The sequence below is a fragment of the Astatotilapia calliptera genome, chromosome 8 (assembly GCF_964374335.1).
Source record: "Astatotilapia calliptera chromosome 8, fAstCal68.1, whole genome shotgun sequence".
Lineage (NCBI taxonomy): Eukaryota > Metazoa > Chordata > Actinopteri > Cichliformes > Cichlidae > Astatotilapia > Astatotilapia calliptera.
The window spans coordinates 23,390,219-23,412,826 of record NC_137429.1 but is presented as its reverse complement, the minus strand read 5'-3'; the positions used below and the strand labels follow the sequence as shown (position 1 = coordinate 23,412,826).

At 44.3% G+C, this 22,608-nt stretch overlaps 1 protein-coding gene across 10 annotated transcripts in view; it reads left to right on the top strand.

Moving 5' to 3' along the window:
• The first annotated feature begins 5,253 nt into the window (after positions 1–5,253).
• cacna1g (calcium channel, voltage-dependent, T type, alpha 1G subunit) overlaps positions 5,254–22,608 on the top strand; it is a 221,697-nt gene continuing 204,342 nt past the window's right edge. For all 10 annotated transcript variants that reach the window (XM_080305605.1, XM_026177284.2, XM_080305606.1 and 7 more), the window contains exon 1: positions 5,254–5,382. In XM_080305605.1, the coding sequence (XP_080161731.1) occupies positions 5,290–5,382 (93 nt within the window). In that variant the 5' untranslated portion in view covers positions 5,254–5,289. The remainder of the gene's footprint in view (positions 5,383–22,608) is intronic.

Sequence of the window (22,608 nt, the reverse complement as noted above, 5' to 3'; positions counted from 1 at the left end):
GAAACTTTTTCTTCTCTTTCTTTTGCAACAAACTTTGCTCTTTTTTTGAATTTTTCTAACTTATTTCTGCTAACATACACACACAGATGTAAAGTTCATATGTACATGCATTGATTTCTGCGTGAGATTATTAGGGCACAGAGTCAGCTGAGTGATGTAGCGAGACAGGGGAAGACACAACGCTTGCATATTGTTTTTTTTTCTCCACTAGTCAAGAAGAACTTAACTAAAGAGGGAAAGGGGGGAGCATGCACGCTGTGTTTGCATGTGTAAGAAAGAAGAAAGGCATCGAAGAACCCAAGAGAGCAGAATACTTGGTGCTGATGAGTTTGATTATGTTGCCTCTCATATAAAACTGTTGTTGTGTGTTTTCATGTGTGTGCCTGTGGTGTAGCGCATGTGTGCTCCTTGCTTTCAGAGTTTTGACAGAGCATATCCCCGTGTATCTTTCCTCTAATTGAATCCATCCCTCAGGGTGTCACCGCTTGTTTATATGCTGACACCATGAAGGTGTGTGTGTGTGTGGTTTCACAATAAAGGCAGTACATTGCAAACTTTCTGCCCTTATTGTTTAATTATAGCCCAGCAGCTGGAGAGTCAGAGGAAGAGAACAAGGGCAGAAGAGGAAGAGTTATTGATTGCATTAGTCAGATTATTCATATTTAATGTTTTGCTTTGTCTCTGTCTCACTACATAAACCCCCTCCTCTGCCTTTTCTTTATGCCTCCCTGTTATAAATCCACCTCATCCTCTTGTAAGACCTCTAGTAAACAATATTTTGTATGCATCAGTAAAACCTGCCCTTTACATCTTCACCTTTCAAAAGGTTTCCCTGAATTTTGAGTTGTTATTAACTATAAAATTATTATATTTATAATCCTTTGTCCTTTAAAGGAGGACAAAGCACATACATTTAAAGACTTTTCTATATATTTTACAGTGACAATTTGACTTATAGTCTATAAAATTAAGTGTGTACTCTGTTGGAGCAAGTTGTAATCATAGGATAATAAGCAATTATAATATATAGCGTATATAGGCTAGCAGTAGCAGTGCCTGAAGCATTTATTCGGCACTTGCTAACATTAGCTACTGTCAGACACCAAAAGCTGCTGGCTGTAGCAGACCAAGGCTAGCTACAAACAAACCACTAAACACTCAGACACAAACTCACAGAACAGGTGTTCTGTGTCTTTCAGTGAATATCCATTATATGCCCCCAGAGGCTTAGTCAGCAGACTAGCCAGTGGGAGCTAGCCTGTTTTTCCTGTCTAACTCCAGAGGAAAAGCTGCTAATTGGGGATGCTAACTAAGGTTGTCTGTTACACAGTTGTAGACCATGTAGCACAGAGTGTGTCTTAGCAGAACTACTTATTTATTTATTACTGGCACTGTCTCCTTTCACTAGTTAAGAGAACCATTAAACATTGCAGAAGCCCCAACTAAGTTGTTTAATAAAAACACAAAATACAAGCTTGCATTGTTTTTTTTTTTTAATTATTATACATGTTTTTTCGAGTACCTTCTTTTAAATGTCCATTTATGCTTGTTGGTTTCATATCGGCATATACACATAAAGAGATCGACAGCGAATCCCTGAAATTCGGTAACATAACAGGGGAAATAACTGTTTAAGGTGAACAATCGAAGCTGCTACCAACTGGAACGAACAATGCTATTTGATTGAGACAGGGTGTTTGAAGGGTTTAACTATGTAACCAGCTCTAACTCTCCAAACCTCAACCTTCCTCTGTATTGATTTAAAACTGCAGCAAAATGGCAGCCTTGCTAAATAACAGATAATATAAAGTCTCCATTGAACCACCTATAGTGTGAGCCACTAAGGATCTATAAAAATATCCATCCATTGATTTGTAGCTAGTGTAGCTACCAACCAGCAAAGGGGAACATCAGATTGCCTAAGGTCTTGGGTATCTGTCTGGGTATTAATCTTCAGCCTGGGCCTACAAAAGCATTGCTAGTTGTTCTTGCTCTTAGTTCTTATTCCTTGCTTCCAAAGGTTCATGTGTAAATTTAAAAATTTTCTGTTTTTTACACCATGTAAGTGTTTAATATAAATCATACTCTTCACATCCCAACTGAAGATGGCTCACAGAGCTTCAAAAATAAGTGGCCTGTCAGAACTCACTAATTTGACAGATCTTCATATTATTGCAGAAGAGATCATTTCTGGTGAAAGCGTAGGAGGCTGAGAGGGAAAAGGGCAGGACCAGGGAGAGGTTGATTATCACATATTGATTCTGCAGAGATGCATGTAGACCTGCCTTTCTTCGTACTGTACTATAGATTCATGCAAAGTGCATACAGTTCCCTGTTTTATGTCCTTTGGCAGAGTACATTTGCTTCCTTTATGAATGTTTTCTTGCTGACCTATCTAGTATATACACATTTCCTTAATGAGGACAACTTCTGATTTAATTAGAGCACAGGCAGCAGCGTATTCTACAGGTGTAGATTAAACTTGTACTGGAAAAGCAATGTTTGGTTTTCTAAATTTGGAAGAAGCTAATTAGCACACATTATTAATAGATATATTTAAAACGCATCTTTAACCATTCCCTGTCATATGCAGAAGCATTCTTATTTTGTTTCAAAGGTTTCTGGAAATTTATTTATTATCAGTTTGCTATATTATTTTTGCACAAATAGGACCAAATTTGCCTGTATTTGAGCTGGAAGGAAAACCAAGTTTCATCAGTGTGTTGAGTTCGATACCCCTACTTTAACAAATTAGCTTATAATGATTCGTTTCTGTTTATTCGTGGACTTCTCAAAGTTTTGATGACTTGAAATTTAGCGGGCTAGTGTATGGTTAAGGGCAACACAGATAAAATGGACCCATTAAATAAAATAACTATTTATTAAACAGTTAGCTGATAAAAAGCTTCCTGACAGCACAGGAGAACCTGCAGAGATGTTCAGGGATTCCTAACCCTGCACATGCTTTCCAGGAAGTGCAGTTTGAAATAGTCCAGTAGTATAACAATCAAGCCTTGGTTGGCCTGAGTAGATATTAAGAAGTGAGTCTAGGTTTATTTTTTTTTATGTTAATTTTAAATCATGTTTCAAATTTAGTTCACTCATTTTGTTTGTTTGTTTTTTCTTTCCAGTCATTAGTTAGGCGTCAGGCTCTAGAGACCAGTCTGCAACCTGCTGGTAATCTCCAGTTGTGGGACATGATGTGTAATACACAACTGGTTGGCGAGCGGTTGCTGGCTGTCACCAGGTGAAATTGGTCACTTGCTTCACTAAAGCATTTGCCCACTGCAGGTATTTTTTCTTCGTAGGTTACTAATGCAATTTACATTTAAACCTGCTGTACAACAAAATATTTTCCTATTCTCCTCTCTCCATAACGTTTATATATAATGGTAATTTGTTGGCCAACGAGATAATAAAATTTCTAGCTAGTTTTGTCTGGAGCTTGAAGGAGCTTTATGAGGATGTATGGAGAAACCTAGCGATAATGGTTTGCGCTGGTGAAGACTGCTAATATCAGTTGCTTAAACAAACAAGCCCGTAGAGCTCATTATTTTTAATTAGCCCCGCCTTCTTCTTCCTTAACTGCAAAGACATGCTGGCGCTGCCATAGTGTCGATTCCAGTTTGCACTCTTTAAAACTTTTAGTGCCACTCTTCTCAAAGTAGAGGCCCTCGTGGCTGAGCTTTTGTTTCCTGCTTAATGATCCCGCTCCATGTACTGACTGATCTTTTTAATTGCATCCCTTTGGACTCAAAACTTTCTCTGCATTCTCCAGTGTGTGACATAATCAGGCACAGCCTTCCAGATGCAACAATCATTATCCAAGTGATGCTACTGAGGCTTCCTTTGGACACAGACTTAAATATCCAGCCTACATCAATCAATACTCCTGTTAAGAACTGTTTGGAACTACCAAAGATTGTTGTATTCTTGAATGCTTCTGCGTAGCACAGGTAATACTTAGTGTCAATTAATGGACGCAGTCAAATTCCTGATTTCTTATTTTTATGTATCTGAAACATTTAAGAGTGACAAAAAAAAAAAGGAAATCAGGAACATCCACACACGTACTCATCATCTAACAGATGCATTGGGGGTAACTTTGGGTTCAGTACCGTGACCAACGATCCCTGAGCACATGGACTGTAGGAGCCCAGGATTGATCCAACAAACTTCTGCTACCACCTGAGCCACAGCCCAGATGAACGAATTCAAGACTGCTTAGCTGAGACGTTTGAGATTCTTATACTTCGTGTAAAGCAATCAAGCCAGCGGAGGCTTATTTGGACTAGCACAACAGAGGGTTGTTTAAAATTCTCTGTTTCACCATTTTCATCCATCCTGCTCTTGCTTTTCTGTGTTGACAGGTCATGCTGACCCAGCTTCATAATGGGTCAGTGGGATGAACGAGCAAGTGGCGACTAATGCGATAAAAGACAGACAAGTCATTTGTCCTCACGGCCTGCATGCACACTTTTACACACCACTCCTTCTATTCACATGTGTGAAATGCTCACACTTGGACACACACACATATGACAAACTGTTATCTTTCTGTCTAACATTGTTAGCCAGACTGGATGCAGGGTGCTGCCTGCAGGTGTAGTGCCATCTATAATACGAGTGGTGTGTGTTTGCTTGCATGTATTCAGTAAAAATGCGGTGTGGTTGTGTGTGTGTGTGTACTTATTGAAACAGTATTACCCTAATCTGTGTTTAGTCTAATCATTGATTGGTGTCACATTGCTCTAGCTGGCATTTAGCCTAACCACATTAGGTCTGCCCACTTCGACCCCACAGTCAATAAAATTCATGCGCTATGCATCAAGATGTCGCCACGTTCACTAACTGTAGACTTCATCCTCCTTTTAGTCAGCTTTCCAGTCTTCCAGCATCTGCCTTTGTCGTCTTTTGTTCCGCCTCAGACGATCTCATCTAAAGTGCCTATCCATCTCCCTCGCTAACACCCTGAACAATTTCCAACATGCCTTCCTAACGGATCTTTGGTTAAGAGAAATGAGAGCAGTGACTGCCACTCTGTACAGTTACAAGCAAGCTTTCCTATTTCCCAATTTTTCCTTCTTGGCTTGTTCTCCTTTCAGAAACAGCTTTTGATATAAAGAGATAAACATGCATCACTTTGTCAGATGAGGCTGGGATAATGAGGTCACTGGAGAAAGCCTTGAGAAATGCACATTTTTCTACCGATTGTCACTGTAAGCTGCTGTCATCTCTCTGTGTTATATTCCTTAACTACTGTTCTGCACATGGTTCGAGCGAGCGTCCATGCTGGTGATCCTGCTGAACTGTGTGACACTGGGCATGTTTCATCCCTGTGAAGACATCAACTGTGACTCGGAGAGGTGCAAGATCTTACAGGTAAGGCTGTTCCTGGCTCAATATGATATGTATGAACTGTGTAAGTTGTAATTGTGCTTCACTTCCAGGACATCAGAGTTCCTATATATGTGTGTGATTGAACTTGCACAACAACGGCTTACTAAGAGTCAGTAGTTGTCATGTTTAAATTTGTATTTGCTTTTATATATTGTGGGTTCAGTGTGTTTACATGAGTTGGGTTACGTGGGAAGAATGATATCCTGTACTTAATACAAAATTAATTAATTAGTTTTTAATATATCTTAAACTCAATTTTATGAGTTGACACCGGTAGAGGGAGGCCAAAACCAGTTGTACCAGTTACCAGAGCTAAGCTAACATTATCTGTCAGTTAACCTGCACTGAGCTTTTAATTTTTAATCATGTCTTATATCGTTTGGTTGATTTCATTCATTTATCATTCATATTTTATTAAGCAGGTTTTGAAGTAATTAAGTTTTTTAATAATCTGAAGGTAAAAAGTTAATGATTTAATCAGCTCGTTTCTGTTTACATATTTCTCCAAAGGTTCTCGAATGATTTTGTACTAGCTAATTTTTTAAGAAAGAAATTATAAAAAGGTTACCTTAAAAAAAACAAAAAAAACCCCCCAGTATTTAATACAATGTTTAATTACTAAATTTAGTGTTAAATTTTACAAGGAATTATGAATGCATGTTGTTGACCGTGCTAGCTAGTTTTAGCTTTAGGTGATAACTCCTCAGGTCAACAATCTTATCCAAATGTGGCAATGATTATGTTCACAGGGTTTGAAATGATGTCTGAAGCCCTTGTTTCTCAGACTTTTCATGTAGAATAAAACAAATACACACATTTATACTATTTCAGCTCTCTCAGCCTACACAAACCCTCACCCTCCAATCACCTTCGGATTTTAGACTGTGTAAAACAACCAGTTGTTAACGTGGAAGATGGGGTGTAGTGGTGCATTGTCCAATATCTGCTTGACAAACTCTAAAATTCAAATTTCCACTTCATAAAATTTCATTTGCAGAGCAGTCCTTACCTTTAAAAATATCCTGACATCTCCCTCTCCTGCTTTGTCTTTCTTACATCTTTCTCCATTACTGGGTGTTGCACGCTGAGCTTTTTTTCCTCGCTCCGGGAAACACTGTCAGCTTGACATTAGCTAGCAGACAGATTTTGTGAGGAACTGCAAAAATGGTTTGTGTGTTTGGTGAGATTTGTTAAGCTGTTTGAAAAGTTGCATTTGAAATTACCACCCACTTAAAAACCGTATTCCTTTTATGCACACTCCTCTTTTGTAGCTCAGTTCAGCTAGTAGCTGAGTACTGCAACTGAACCTTTATTTACATCTGCACCATGAACATAACACAGAGATGAGAAGAAAGAAAGGATGTGTTGATGGCATAACTGATCTGTGGGATGTTATTATTTTCTAATAACTGAGTATCAATGCCACAACTGGAAGTGAAACCAGGCTCCAACACACAAAAAATAGCTAATTTGCAGGTAACTATATGTTTTAGCCTGTCTATCAGATTAACTTGCTCATCACGTAATGGTACCAGTATAAGTCTGGTCCAGGTTAAGAAAATACTAGAATTTCACCCCAAAAAATGGAGCACAGACTTCTTGGGTGGTCTGCGTCTGAAGGTCAGCTTTACCACAGGTGAAGCTTAGCAGCCAGCTATCAGCTACAGTAGCCAGTGTCAGCACAACCGTCAATCAAAGCAGCCACAGCCCTAACTGTAAGCCTTAATGCTATCCACATGGGCGACTTTACTCACTGCCTGGCAATTTCCAACACTCTTTACAATCCACACCACCCATTTGCAATGCAGGCTTTTAAGTGAACTGTGGTTTAACAATTGTCCAAGAACTCTTTGCCAGATGTCCAAGTGAAAGAAGGAACATACATATGCATGGCAGCAAGACACTTCCTTTACTGGCGCTCATTTATCCTCCATGTTTCCTTTATGAAGACAAAAACAAGCAGTGTAACTGGAAAGTATTAAACAGGTATTTCAGGGACAGCATCCACACACTCTATAGCAAGTAAATAAGGACAACTAATGCAGAGTGTGGGAAGAAAACATCAGACGTTAATGCTGCGCAAATCCCTGTTTGCGTGGCAGATCATGAGGCAACACAACCATTATTTAAACAGAACTATAGCAGCTGACAGGGAGCAGGAACACTGAAACACTGAGATAAATTCTAAAAATGTCTAAAAAACAACGCATTTAAAAGAATCCCGGAACGAGCTGCTGCTTTCCAGCATATCTGGTCTCTGCAGCTCCCCCCATTTACATTATCTGAGATGTAAGATAAACAACAATATTATGTGGAGGCGTTTCCATTAATTTACAGACCTGCTTTAACCCAGTAAACACTAATGGAGGAGTGCCGCTGTTCGCACTGTGAAAAGCAGAAGCCTAGAAAACACTTTGTTTTCTGTGCTGAGGGAAACAAGCGGAGTGAGGTGCAGCAGAATGGATCCGCGTTATCTGGCATTGTTCATCTTCTGCAGTGAGGAGATAATGTGCTTGCAAAGTGTTTCCAAATAGATTGAATCAGAACTAAGTCATCTTATTTTCTTGTCCACTGACTCTGAAATTCAGCAGTTTCATTCCAATATGAGAAATCTACTTCGTGTATAGTCTCAGATGTTAAAGTCGGCTTAGTGGGTAACGCATGTGCTGATCTGGAGTGTTGGAAAGGTAAAGATAGTAGGGAAATAAAAGGGAGGAAAAGGGAAAGCAAATAAATTAAGGTTAGGGGCAGGGAAAGAAAAAAAGGGAAATGAGCAAGAAGAGGACATTTATGGAAAAAGGAAAAAGGCACGATTAAAAGAAATCACAGAAACAGGACAAAAGAATGCAGGGAAGAAAAGGAAGGTAAAGGAATAAGAAAATGTGAAGCAAAGAAAAGGAGGAAGGACAAGATATTAAATTAGGGAAAGGAAAAGTACTGAAGAGAAAGGATAATAGAAGTAGGAAAATAAGAAAGGTGAGGTAACAAAGAAAAACAGCAGAGAAGAAAGGAAACGAAACGAAGAGCAAAAAAAAGAAAGTGGAGAGGAGACGACGGAAAAGCAAGGGGATAAAAGCAGGGAGGAAGAGAAGATGTTAAAATAGAGAATATGGAATAAAAGGAGGTCAAGAAAGGAGAGAAGAGAAAAGGGAAAGATTAGACAGAAGTGAGAGGAAAAGGGGGAAAAGAAGAGCAGAGGTGAGAAAAGAGTTACAAAGAAAAATGGGAAATTTGGTGAAAGAAAGTAGGGGTGAATTCGAAGAATGAAGGTAGAGGAAGCAGGAGAAGGAAAAGGACAGGAAATCAGAGAAATAAAAATGCAAATGCAAAAGAAAAAAGAAGAAAGGACATATGAGGAAGAGGTGATGATGTGACAGGTGAATATGGAGAACAGGATATGTTGAGACGGTTGTGGGGGGGGGACACACGGAGCAGAGCTTTGTGAGGGTGCTGTTGCCAGGGCAGCCCATCCACTCCCTGCATCTCTTCTGCTCGCCGACATGAGATGAGATTTAATTCAGCGGCTCTCCTCTCCGAAGCGTAGACGAATGTACGGCCGAGAGGCTAAACGCATTCTTATTAATTCCTCGCTTCCTCCATTTCAATCTCCCCGTCATTGTAAGCGATCATAAAAGCACACGACCCACACTGCTCAGCTGTCTTTGCCGCACCGTCTCAGACGTCCTCACTCTCCAGTTTTGTCGGCCTCTTCTCGTTCCTCTTCCTTCTGTTTTCGCGCTCAGGGCTCAGTTTGACTTTGTAACCTCTTTAAATGCATTTTCCCCCCCCAACAGTTTTTATTCCGTCTCCATAGCCAAACACAAGCCTTAGCAGGCAGCTACAAGTTGATATTGTTGGCTTTATTCAGCTGGTTCAACAAACTGTAACACTGGTCACTCTCTGTGTTAAGTGTTAGTGTATAATAAATGAGCGATTTTATCAGACTGATGATAAAAGTATGGCCATAACTTTGTTACTGCAATCAGGCCCACAGACAGAGATAACAAAACCCAGTAGCAAAAACATAAATGCACACATTGACTGAGATGGATAAGCTGCCATCATAAATAAACCAACTGTAATTACTTCATTTTACATCAGGAATTCTACTTTGTCTCCCTGGGCTAATGTGTTCCCCAGCTATGCTTTCCCTCTTTGGCTATGTGTGATGACAAGCTTGAAGTCACGAAATTGACGCTTTTAACATTTGTTATTGGCAAAACATTTGTTTAAATATAAAACCTGGCTGTAGTTTCAATATGGATACCGTGCAAAATCTCCCCTCGTTCATTATATTTCGCTTCCAAGGAGACAGACTTTCTTTTAAAAGAAGTTGAAAGTAATGAAAGGAGCTGTAGTTCTTCAGGCTTGCTGATGTTTTTCTTTCAACATTGTTTGCTTTTTCAATCATTTTCAGTCCAATCTGTGTTCCTGACTGTCTTCAGAGTATTTTGTTGTTTTGTCTCTTGGTTGTTCACTAATTTATAAATCTAATCTATAAATCATTCGAGCATACAACAGTGGATGAACCAGTGTTGTATCCACACATAACAGAAAACTGTAAAAAAACAGTTTTGAATTGCATCTTTAGGCAATTTGTTACCAGCAGCCTTTCATAAAAACACTTCATTTGACTCATTTCTGTAGTTGCATTAATCTGCATTAATACAAAATGAAAACTAAAAAATAAAAATAAAAGAACTCCATCCATTTTCTTCCACTTGACCTCATCAGGGTCGCGGTCCCAGCTACCATAGGGCGAGACCGGGGTACATCCTGGACAGGTCGCCAATCTGACGCAGGGCTTTAAACAGATATTAGCCAAAAGCTCAGCATGGTGTACAGTGTCTCCTTAACAAATGTGGGCACACTAGACAAGTAGAAGATAGAAGTGGTGGCTTTGAAAACTATCTATAGCAGATGAATAGTATCTGAAAGTTATGTTCTTAAGAAGCAGAATAAGAAAAATCTTGCAAAGATGTCACACAACCTCCTGACTTTCAATCAGCTCTTCCTCCTTAAGGAAAGATAACAAAGGAAAATTAGGTGTGCCAAATTACTAAAGAACTGGACTAAAAATTAGGTTTTATGATCATCAAATCATCAACATGTGTGATGTGTGAGTAGATCAGAAGAGAAGTACAACAGTGAGTGTCTACAGCCATTTGTAAAACACGGTGGATCCTCTGTTACTGAATTTAAGAGAGTGGTATTTGGGATATTTTCAAAACTGATGGAATAATGAACACATGAAAGTATAATCAGATTTCGATCCACCATGTTGATTGGCAACACATTCATTCTTCTAGCTCAGGAGGCAGGTTAGTGATTGGAAGGTTAGTAGTTTGATCCCTGGCTCCCCCAGTCTGCATGCCAAGTATCCCTGACAAGATACTAACTCCAAGTTGCTCTCCGATGCATCCATCAGAGTATGAATGTGTGTAAGTGTTAGCGCCTAGCTAACACTGAAAAGCATTGAAGAAAGTGCTCTTGTGAATGGTATGAATGGGTGAATGTTGTATAAAGCACTTTGAGTGCTCCAAGAGAGCACTAGAAAAGCGCTGTATAAGAATCAGTCCATTTACCATTCTGACAATGATCCCAAACACAGAGCCAATGCATTAAAAGCAGTCAAAGCATGCATTAAGGTATGCAGTAAAGGTGAACCTGGATGCACAATTATGAGTCATGGTCTGGCCTCCCTAAAGCCTGGAGTGTCATTGAAGCTGTGTGCGATCATCTTAATAGAGAATGGAACAAAAGGCAACCGTCATCCAAGCTTAAAGAAGCCTGGAGAACTTTTCCTGAAGACTAATCAAGGAAATGACAAGAAGCCTTGCCTATCAGAGTTTAGGCTGAAGAATAAAGAGGCTTCTCACCAAAACCTAAAGAAATGGAAGATGACTCAAGACTTTTACACACTACTGTACTCCACATTTCCAAAGTTCTCAAAAAGCCATTTTTAAAACACACTGTGTTGTGTTACTAGTTGACACAGTGTCACGTATTTAAAGCCCTTAACTTACCCCAATAACCCTCAATCAAACATGAGATCACCATTTCAAGATATTTTAGAAATGCAGAAAATATTTTCCCTCTTACTTTCGCACTCTTTTAAATGCAGTGGCCTCTCTAGCTGCTCTACTTTAAAGGCCTGATTGATGGCATGCTGCTGTGATGATTGCCCTTCCTGCAGGTTCTGCTCTCAAAACTGAGAACTACTGAAGCTCTGTTAGAGTGGCGGTAAGCTTCATGAAAAGTGTGTGCCTTTCCAAGTTTTACCCAGTCAGTAGACTTTGCCAAAGGTTTCAGTTCAGTTCTAGAGTCACTTCAGTGCTTGTTAAAGCAACAGGATTCAGCAAATTTGTGTCTAAAATCTAGTATTTTATAAAGGCTAAATGCTTCCTATCACATTAACGTTAATGGATCTGTGTTCCACAGTTGCAAGTATTAGTGCCTTAGCTCTCAGATCAGGGCTGTGCTTAACACAGATAGCATGAGGGCTAATGAGGGACCATCGCCAAGACTTTGCTCTGAGATGTCTCTAAATGAGCACTCATCCTGACACGGCTAATGTCGACCGTAATGATCACAGGCCGTCGTGTAGCCGCGGGGTTGGAAGAAGGACGACCCCCTCGTCAATCTGCCGGGATTGTTGAAAGGTTGCCCTTTTTTACAATTTGTTTTAGTGGAAATCCATAGGTCACTTTAAATTCATTTGTTAGCAGTGTCATCGCTGCATGACTAAACAGTATAAAAGGCCATTATTTGGACCATTTTGAGACTGGTATTCAATACAGCTTACATTTTTCTTCTCCTTTATGAGCATTATTTGGATCATCCATTCATCTGTTTTACACTTTAAGATAGTATGGGCTCGAGCCTATACATTTTTTGCAAACTTTAATAGCTGCATCATCACAGTATTCTCATCTGTGCTGTCTATAAACTAAAATAAGGGGGTTTGTAAGTGGAGGACCACAGTAGCAGTGGCTTCATTAATTATGTACATCATTGGATATATCAGTGTGATTCACTGTAGTCTTATTAACTTGGATGTTGTTCTACACAACACAGTTGTGAAGAACAACAGTGTAGAACAACTGTGTCGACCTCACTGCAGTGAGATCAGTGGGAACAACAGCAGCACGATAACTGTTGCTACATTTTTATGCTCACCAAAAGTCCGCATACCCTGACACTTGAGTCGTGAACTGTTTTGGGTTTTTTCTGTGTATCAAGCACATTATAGAGTTTCAGTTTTGCTGCTTATATGCTATAATATTTGCAGCAGTGGCATTTGTGGGAGCAGCGTTGAATCGATCTGATCTTTTACATTGCAGAAGAGAAAAGGCCTAGGATAGCTTACATCATCACTGAATCAGTTTGTTGTACTCAGTCTGTAAGCTACTTTACATTTACTTTATATGCGTCAGTGCAGATGTCTGTCTGTTCTCTGTTTGCTGAAAGGCAAACAGTAATAAACACACGAAAATGGATTTTCCTTAAAATGCATAGCACCCCCCACCCTATTACTTTGTGTCACTGTAACTGTGAACGTGTACACTGATATTACCACTTAGCTTAAAGGCATCACACTTGCAAGAAAAGTTGTAGTATTATTATAAATGCATAGTTTGGTTTTGTTATCTTTTATTGCTGTTACAGGGTGGATGAACTACATAATCATGACATCATTAAATCAATTAAAATGTCTATAAATCTATAATCCTTATGTGTGTTTCTGTTGTGAAAAAGACAATAAAAAAAGTGTTTGTTCTTTGTTTTTCTGTGCTTTATCTCATTCTGAGACATTATCTTCAGTGGTAAACAGACCGGAGATAAAATCTTTGTGAGTACATCAGTCAGCTTTCCAGCTCAGGGTGGAAAACTAAGAGATGAGTGATAAAATCTCTGCAGCTTTAACATTGAGAATTGTCTCTCTTTTTTTTTACCATAAAAGAAAAATGGATAACATTCTTCTTTAAAAGCTACACTTAACCCTCCATCATCTCCTCTGAAGCAGCTACAGTAGAGAATGTGATGGATGCAGAAAGCTAATAAGATCATGAGCAAGAAGGTGAGTAACAGAGATACAAGTACTATATGGGGGAATTTCATTTGGAAACGGACAAAAGATGCTTTAAAACAGATTCTCATATTATAATATCGCAGTCCCACATGTCACACTTTGGAGTTTCTGAGCTGTAGTCTGTAGTGATATTAGGTTTCTGCTGAACAGGTAATGAGCGAGAGATGGGCAATGAACAGGAGACCAAATAAGATGAGGAAGACTAGGGGTACACTCAAAAAAGCCTTTTTTGGATTCACTTAAAAGAGATTATGTCGAGTGGTTCCACACAATTGTATTAGCTAACCCCTAAATAATAGTGTAGAATACACCAGGCACAGACACACGCACACACAGGTAGGTACAGCCAACTTCCACATTTATTCAAGTGTTGTTGTTTTGACAGCTGACTCAGTCACACAGTCTGACAGCTCACGAGCCCAGCTGATCTCTCCCCTGGCCGCTCCTCCTCGTCTCACTATAAACACAGCGGAGGGAGACCATCATCAGTCCATAAACAACATCAGCTGTTCTTACCGGCCTCGCAGCGCCGCCTGTTGAGCCTTCCGCTCCACTCCTCCCGGGGCCACGCCTCCGCCACACACCCCCACCGCCCGTTCGAGGCCGGGGAGCCGTCCGGCCGAGCCAACTCCCCCCCCCCCCCGCGAGCGAGAGAGGAAATCGGCCACTGCCATCTGCGCCCCCGGCCTATGGATCACCTTGAACTTAAAGGGCTGCAATGCCAGATACCACCGGGTGATCCGGGCGTTGGCATCCTTCATGCGGTGGAGCCACTGCAGCGGGGCGTGGTCCGAACAGAGGGTGAATGAGCGTCCCAGGAGGTAATAGCGCAGGGAGCCGACCGCCCACCGGATGGCCAGGCACTCCTTCTCCACGGTGCTGTACCGGCGCTCGCGCTCTGCTAGCTTCCGGCTGATGTATAGGACAGGGCGGTCGGCCCCCCTCACCTGCTGGGACAAAACGGCTCCCAGCCCTCTGTCCGAGGCGTCAGTCTGCAGAACAAAAGGGAGGGAAAAGTTAGGAGTGTGAAGCAGCGGCTCCCCACAGAGAGCCTTTTTCACCTGCACAAACGCCGCCTGGCACGGCCCCGTCCACTGGACCAGATCCGGGGCACCCTTTCGAGTGAGATCGGTCAGGGGGCTGGTTAGCTGCGCAAACCCCGGCACAAAGCGACGATAGTAACCCGCCAACCCCAAGAACCGTCTCACCTCCTTTTTCGTCCTGGGGCGCGGGCAGGATGCGATAGCCGCCGTCTTCTCCACCTGTGGACGCACCTGCCCGCCCCCCAGGTGGTACCCCAGATACTGCACCTCCCTCCGTCCAACTGCGCACTTCTTCGGATTGGCCGTGAGCCCCGCCCCCCTCAGGGACTCCAGGACCGCGGCCACCCGCAGCACATGCTCCGCCCAGGTGTCGCTGTGGATGATCACGTCATCCAGGTAGGCGGCAGCATACGCTGCGTGCGGACGCAGTATCCGGTCCATGAGACGCTGGAAAGTGGCCGGGGCCCTGAACAGGCCAAACGGAAGTGTCACGAACTGGTACAAACCGTACGGAGTGGAGAAGGCCGTTTTCTCCCTGGCCTCGGCAGACAAGGGAATCTGCCAATAGCCCTTGGTTAAGTCCAGTGTCGTGAAAAAGCGGGCCGTGCCTAACCGGTCCAGGAGCTCGTCGACCCGAGGCATGGGGTAGGCATCAAAGCGTGACACTTCGTTCACCCTGCGATAGTCGACACAGAACCGTATAGACCCATCCTTCTTCGCCACCAGAACGATGGGGCTACACCAGGCGCTGTGCGACTCTTCTATTACTCCCATCCTCAGCATTTCCGCCAATTCCCTCTGCACGATTTTTCGCTTATGCTCCGGGAGCCTGTAGGGCCGTGAACGCACCGTCACGCCGGGCTGCGTCACGAAATGGTGCTCGATGAGGGACGTCCGGCCGGGCAGGGGGGAGAACACGTCCGCAAAAAGCTGTTGCAACGCGACAACATCCGCTCTCTGGGCCTGTGTGAGATGGTCATCACAAGGGAGGGAGGTGGGAATGATAGAATTTGGCACCTCAGGCCCCAACTCATCTCTCTCCTTCACCAAGCTCACCAGAGAAGCGGTTTCAACCTCTCGCCACAGTTTGAGGAGATTGAGGTGATAAATCTGCGTGGCTCCTCCCCTGTCCGACCGAGCGACCTCATAGTCCACGTCCCCGACTCGCCGTGTGACCACAAAGGGTCCTTGCCACTTGGCGAGCAACTTCGAGCTGGAAGTAGGGAGTAACACAAGCACTTTATCTCCCGGTGAAAATTGCCTGAGCATAGCCCCTCTGTCATACAGGCGTTGCTGACGCTGCTGAGCCTGGAGCAAATTCTCCCGTGACAACCTCCCCAAAGTGTGGAGTTTTGCTCTCAGGTCCAACACGTACTGAATCTCATTTTTGGCGGGGCTCGGACCGTCCTCCCAGCTTTCTTTAATCAGGTCGAGCACCCCACGTGGCCTCCTGCCGAACAGCAGTTCAAAGGGAGAAAATCCCGTGGAGGCCTGGGGCACCTCCCGCACTGCGAATAACAGAGGGTCTAGCCAGTGATCCCAATTGCGTTCATCCTCGTTAATGAACTTCCGAATCATGGACTTTAAGGTCTTATTCAGCCGCTCCACCAGCCCGTCAGTCTGAGGGTGGTAGACGCTGGTCCGAATAGATTTAATGCCCAGTAATTCGTACAGTTCCCGCAGTGTACGAGACATAAACGACGTGCCCTGGTCAGTCAGTATCTCTTTCGGGATTCCGACTCGGGAGATGACCTGAAACAGTGCCTGCGCCACACTCTTTGCAGAGATGGTGCGCAGCGGAACTGCTTCTGGGTACCGCGTTGCGTAATCCACCAGGACTAACACAAAGCGGTAGCCGCGTGCACTCCGGTGAAACGGCCCGATGAGGTCCATGCCGATGCGCTCAAACGGGACCTCAATGAGGGGGAGAGGGCGCAGCGGCGCCTTCGGTATGGCCGGCTGGTTAACAAGTTGGCAGTCCGGGCAGGACGCGCACCAGCGGCGCACATCCGCTCGGATGCCCGGCCAATAAAATCGGGCCGTTATTCGCTCCAGAGTTTTCTCATAGCCCATATGCCCTGCCATGGGGTTATAGTGGGCCGCCTGGAAAAGCGTTTCCCGGCGGCCCTGCGGCACCAACAACTGGGTGTGTGTTTCCTCTGTCTGAGTGTCACGACTCACTCGATATAATCGGTCGTTTAATAAGACGAAACGCGGGTAGGTCTGCGCGGCCTCAGGGCGCACCACGTGACCATCAATAGCCATCACTTGGTCAAAGGCTGAGCGTAGGGTGCCGTCACGAGACTGCTCCAGTGGGAAATCACCCATGGGGGACACTTCCGGGGCCAGCGGGACGTCCCGTGAGGGACCCGCCGGCTCCTCCCCCCCGGAGTCAGTGTCGGACGACCCCGTGTCACCGCTGAACGCCGCGCACACGCTACACCCCGCTTCCGGTCGTGATCGCACCCCCGCGTACTGCCCCAGTAGCTGATGAAACCCCGGCCAATTGGTACCCAGAATCAGGGGGTGCGACAGGCGCGGGCTAACCGCCGCCGTTACTCTATGCGTTTTGCCCTTATACTTTAATAACAGCGGCACTATGGGATACCTGTGAACGTCACCATGCACACACCTCACCTCCACCCATTCTGCCTCCAGCAATGCCCCGGGGCGAACCAAGCTTTGGTGTACGAGGGTCTGCGTGCAGCCCGTGTCCACCAACGCCTGGCGTATATCCCCTCGAGTCCTTACCGGAATACTGTATGTCCCTCCTGGACCAGGGGAGGGTGCTGGGGCGCCAGCAACACGAAACACCTGCCCCACTTCCATAAGCGGACAATCCCTCCTCAGGTGCCCCGGCTGCCCGCACTTCCAACACTCCGGCCCCGGCGTCTGTGCTGCTCTCCGTGGCTCGGGGGCAGCTCCGCTTGGCTCGGCTCCCCTGGACGGCACCAACGCCGCGAAAGGGTTAGTGGGGCTCAGCGCCGGCAGCCGCTCTGCCTGCCCTGGTGCCGGCACACAGCGCCTCGGGGCCGGCACTGGGGCCTGTTTGTTCGGCCTCCGTCCGGCGTCCCCGGGTTCCCCTGCTCCAGCGGCAAGGTGGTCCTCCGCCAGCGTCACCGCTACCTCCAAGCTTGCGGGCCGGTGGCACCGGACCCATCTCGCCGTCTCCGCTGGCAATCCCTCCGTGAACTGCTCCAGCACCACCTTGTCCACCAGCTTCGTCTCCCCCTCCGATGTTCCCGGTTGCAGCCAGCGTACCGCCGCGTCGCGCAGCTGCCGGGCCCAGGCGAATGGTCGGTCCGTTGTAGCCAGCCGACAGGCCCGGAACCGCCGGCGGTGGTCTTCGGCGGTGAGCCCTAGCCTGTCCACGTCCGCGAAGCTGCTCCTCGACGCCGGAGGCAGAGTCAGGGCCGCTGTTTGTGCCTCCCCGGACAGCAGGGGGAGCAGCCGCGGAGCCCACTCCTCCCGCGGCCATTGGCAAGCCTCCGCCGTGGCACGGAAGGTCTCCAAAAAAACCTGTGGGTCGTCCCCGTCCCCCATCCGGGGCACCGCCACCGACAGTGGCGAGGGCTTCGGCGTGGCAGCGGCCCCGACCAGCCGCTCCAGAACTTGCGTCTGCCGGTCCGTCTGCTCCTGCAGCGCGGCCAGGTGGGCACGCTGGTCGGCCGCCTGATCCCGGCTCATCGTCGCCATCTCCGCCAGCATCTGCGCCAAGAATTGCAGAGGCTGGGCGGGTGGCGCGGCCTGTGGGTCGGACATTTCCCCACCGGCACTATCCTGGGTTTCGGCACCACTTGTAGAATACACCAGGCACAGACACACGCACACACAGGTAGGTACAGCCAACTTCCACATTTATTCAAGTGTTGTTGTTTTGACAGCTGACTCAGTCACACAGTCTGACAGCTCACGAGCCCAGCTGATCTCTCCCCTGGCCGCTCCTCCTCGTCTCACTATAAACACAGCGGAGGGAGACCATCATCAGTCCATAAACAACATCAGCTGTTCTTACCGGCCTCGCAGCGCCGCCCTGTTGAGCCTTCCGCTCCACTCCTCCCCTGCAGCTGCGCCCGGGGCCACGCCTCCGCCACAAATAGTTTCAATGACATGCTGTGTTTTGGCAGCTTAACTCAATGACTTAACACAGTTGGGTGGAATCACGTGACATTCACTGAGAGATTGAATTTATGTCTTTTAAAATGAAGTATACATACTGTATACATACCATTATATTGCTGTAAGTTTTGTTGAATAAATTACTCATTTAATGGTTTTAAATTTGTTACATTTGCAACTCCTTTATTTTATTTTTTACTTTTTTGGCCTCTACTACGGTAGCAAATAATCCTTATTTATCTCATACTGGACTTTGGCGTAGCAGCCTAATCTGCTCTCCCCCTCCCTTTAAGCCAACTTTCTACTGATTGGTTGCCCCTGACAAACAAAAGATTTGAATAGAAGGTGGGTGGGACTTCTACCCACACAGTCAGAGACGTTTGCCTGAGATGACCATATTAGGATATCTAAGTTACGTTATGTATACATATGACATAAAAGGAAACGTGCATTAGGTCAACTTTAATGTTTGATGTTATGAATTAAAATAAGCTTCGATGTAACAATGTACTGTGTTACAACCCTGAGTAGATATCAAATACACACACACACCTAGCATGTGACTGGAGGATGAGGAGATGTCACATTTTACGTGTGTGTCTGTGTGCACTGTTACTCTTGCTACTATGAAATGTGGTGATTGAGGTGAAAAAAAATCTCTCTACAATATTATCTCTCTCCACCTGTGAGGACTGGCTCTCAGCTGAATGGCAGATTACAGTTAGCATATCCCATTGTCCTCACCACACAAGGCCTTCATCGGCAGGTATGGCTGCCTGCCTGCCTATCTGCGGGCGTTTGTGTGTGCATGTGATGAAAGCACCTGACCCCGGTGATAATGGCATTCAGGACTTGTGACAGGCAAAATTAGCATACATAGTGGCTAAGATTTATTTTGGAGACGAGTGGAAAGGAAGTGTTTTCACAGAACTGATGGCACTTGTTTCAGGTACACTGTAGATCCTGTCCTGTCTGTTAAGCTGCCTTTTATAGTAAAGGGCAGTAAAAAAAAAACTTCTTTTGGAAGGGCTTCATTGGTCGATATCATTTCAGCTCATTCAAATGGTGACTTCAGCCTAAGAACAGGTGAACATCAGAAGGGTAAACATACACAGTAGGAATTCGTCTATGTTTGTTATACCTTGATTGGTTTTTCCTGCAAGAAATCCGCTCCTGCAAAACAAGTAATGTGCTCACAATGCTGGCAGTGACTTTAGTGAAGTATAAATCCAAAGTTTGTTGCAAGCTTTAGCCATGAAAGGCACCGTAGCTGAACAGACAAAAGAAACAATAACAGAAGTGCTGAGCTCCGCAGCAGATCCGAGGAAGAAAAGACACGCTGCTTGACTGACTGCTGGGATCCCAAATCCTCACGGTACTTCCACACTGACAAACACAAGAAAGCTGTACAAAAGTTGAACTTTCCTCAACTTTTAGTGCAGTGGTTTCAGGTGTCACCTGGAAATTTACAACATTTGAACTGAATTTTATTTATATTAGCTTAGAATGGGATAAATCTGGTCAGTGTTTTGGTTGATAATTGTGGTTTTATTTAGTCTGGGTATTTGACCATTTATATTGCTATTATGGCTCTTTGATCATGCTGACATGACAGATCCAATTTTAATAATTCAGAAAAGTAAAAACCCCAAATTAGCTGCCTGGAATGCCCATTTTTCTACATACATTAGGGACCTACAGTACATGTACAGCCAGCTAACAAGAACATGAATACCTGAAACAGTAGTTAGTTGCAGTGCAAGCTAATCATGCAATCCATTATATAGGTGATAGCAGGACGTGAGTCAAACTTTACTTTTTACTGTCCAATCAGAAGTGAAAGATGAAGAGAAGATGAGGCTGACAGACTAAAGAGTTGAACATGTTGATGCCTTACTTCTAAAATCTACATGTCTATGCATAAGAACAATCCAGGCAACCATGATTTTAAAAATTGCTTTGGTAAACCATACTATGAGGTGGTGCATCAAACTTGCTAAAATCAGCTTTTACGAGTTGATTCTCCAAGACTGGTGAGATTAAAGCTAACAACAAAAAAGGCATTTAATGTTGTTACTCTCCAGCATGGTGTTGATCAATAGGCTGTGTTGGCTGATGAGGTCCCCTGGCAAGTTGTTGCTGAAGAATAACTTCAGTACAGCTAGCAAAGCCAACACTGCTAAAGTTAGCTAGTTTATGCTAACGCTTGAAAACAATATTTAAAATAAGTCATGTAAAAAAAATCGCACCATAGGAGTAGAGGCAGCTCAGACTTGTTCCATTAGTTGCTGTTTTGGTTGACTGCTTGTTTTCCTGAAGCTCTAAATTGGAAGTGAATAGTGTTGGCAAGTTAGCATACGACAATGAGCTCCATCATCTGCATCGATGGAAAATATGCTGGGTTGAAATAAACACCTTAAGATGACTCTTACTGTGAACTGGCACTACAAATAAAATTAATGCACTAAGATCGTCTCTGGCTAGAATTAGGTTGTCTAAGGTCTTGCAACTGTTAGCAGGAAGTACCTCAGTTTTGTGTCCTCACTTCAGAAAGTAAGGATAGTTATAGTGTTTGTGTTCCTTTATTTAATTTTAGCAACTACTTCAGCACATACAGATGTGGACCCTTGACAGTGTTATGTCAGCAACAACAGATGTTAACATTACATCCACAAATGCCCCACAAACTGTTTCATAGTTACTAGTTATGGAACTTGGCAACAAAGGAAACCACTCGAAGGTAAAGTTTTTCTTTGCCACACCTGTTCACAGGTCAGTTGGTATACTTTTCAACAGTCTTGTCTGTTTTAAAAGTAATTTGACTCCCATACTGACACGATGCTCTGCTGAGTATTTACACACAGAGGCCTGCGTTCATGTCCACAAACACATGGTACTGGTATTCGAATCACGCAAAGGAATGCCTCTGCACATCTTGATTACTCGTCAAGAGCTGCAGCACTGCACTCTTGGGTGCAATATTGTATCTAATAACTGCTTTGACACTTGAGGATTTGTGAGTGAGCCATGTCAAGTCATTAGGGAGTGTTTTAAGTGCACTCAACATTGGTGATTAAGTGCACTTAACGCATAAAGGCTCCGTTCAGGGGGTGATGAGAGGGCGTGCAATGTTGGCACCCGCTTGACGCATTGATAACACGCAATCCAGATTTCTGTACTCGCTGATGTCTGTCTGAGCCTGGCGGACACGTGTGTTTATCCCTGTTCTCAGGCAATGTGAGAAGTAACACAGGCGTTCACACACACACAGGGGGCTGTTAAGCTGGTGTGTGGTGCCACTGTTTAGGCTGGGAGGTTCATGAAACACTGAATCCATGTTGAAACTCAGAGGACAAAAAAATGTGTTATGGGTTTAAGTGTGCCCATAAAGGGGAATTACATCTGAGAGATAGACTCACATGGTGGCATATAAACAAAGTTGAAAGTTATTATAAGCAGGTACATGAAAAATATCATAAACAGCAAATACACGCATAAATGGACCGTAGCATTACCCGCTCATGCTGTCTCACTGTAGCTGCATACACTATGAGGTGCACTGGGAGACATAATCACAGCAATGGGGGGAGGCAGTGGGACTTCCTTGTGTCACAGAAGGAGGCAGTGGGAGAAAGAGATAAGAAGCAGACAGATGACGGAGATGGAAATTAGTGGTGGATTGCCGAGCAGGAGGAGGAGAAATGCCAGTAGTTCGCAAACAACAGGAATCCAATCCAGATGTTACTGCCAAGAGAAAAAGAATGGGTAAACGCACGAGAAACAGACAGAAGACAAAAAGCTGAGGTCCCAGCTTGGATTTATTAAAAAAACACTTTATTTATAAAAAGAAACACTTTATTTGCACGTTAGCATCTGTTGAAAAGATTAAACCAGTTTGATCACATTTATTTACATCTAGAATGAGGATTTTAAGAAAGGAACTTCGCTTTCCAG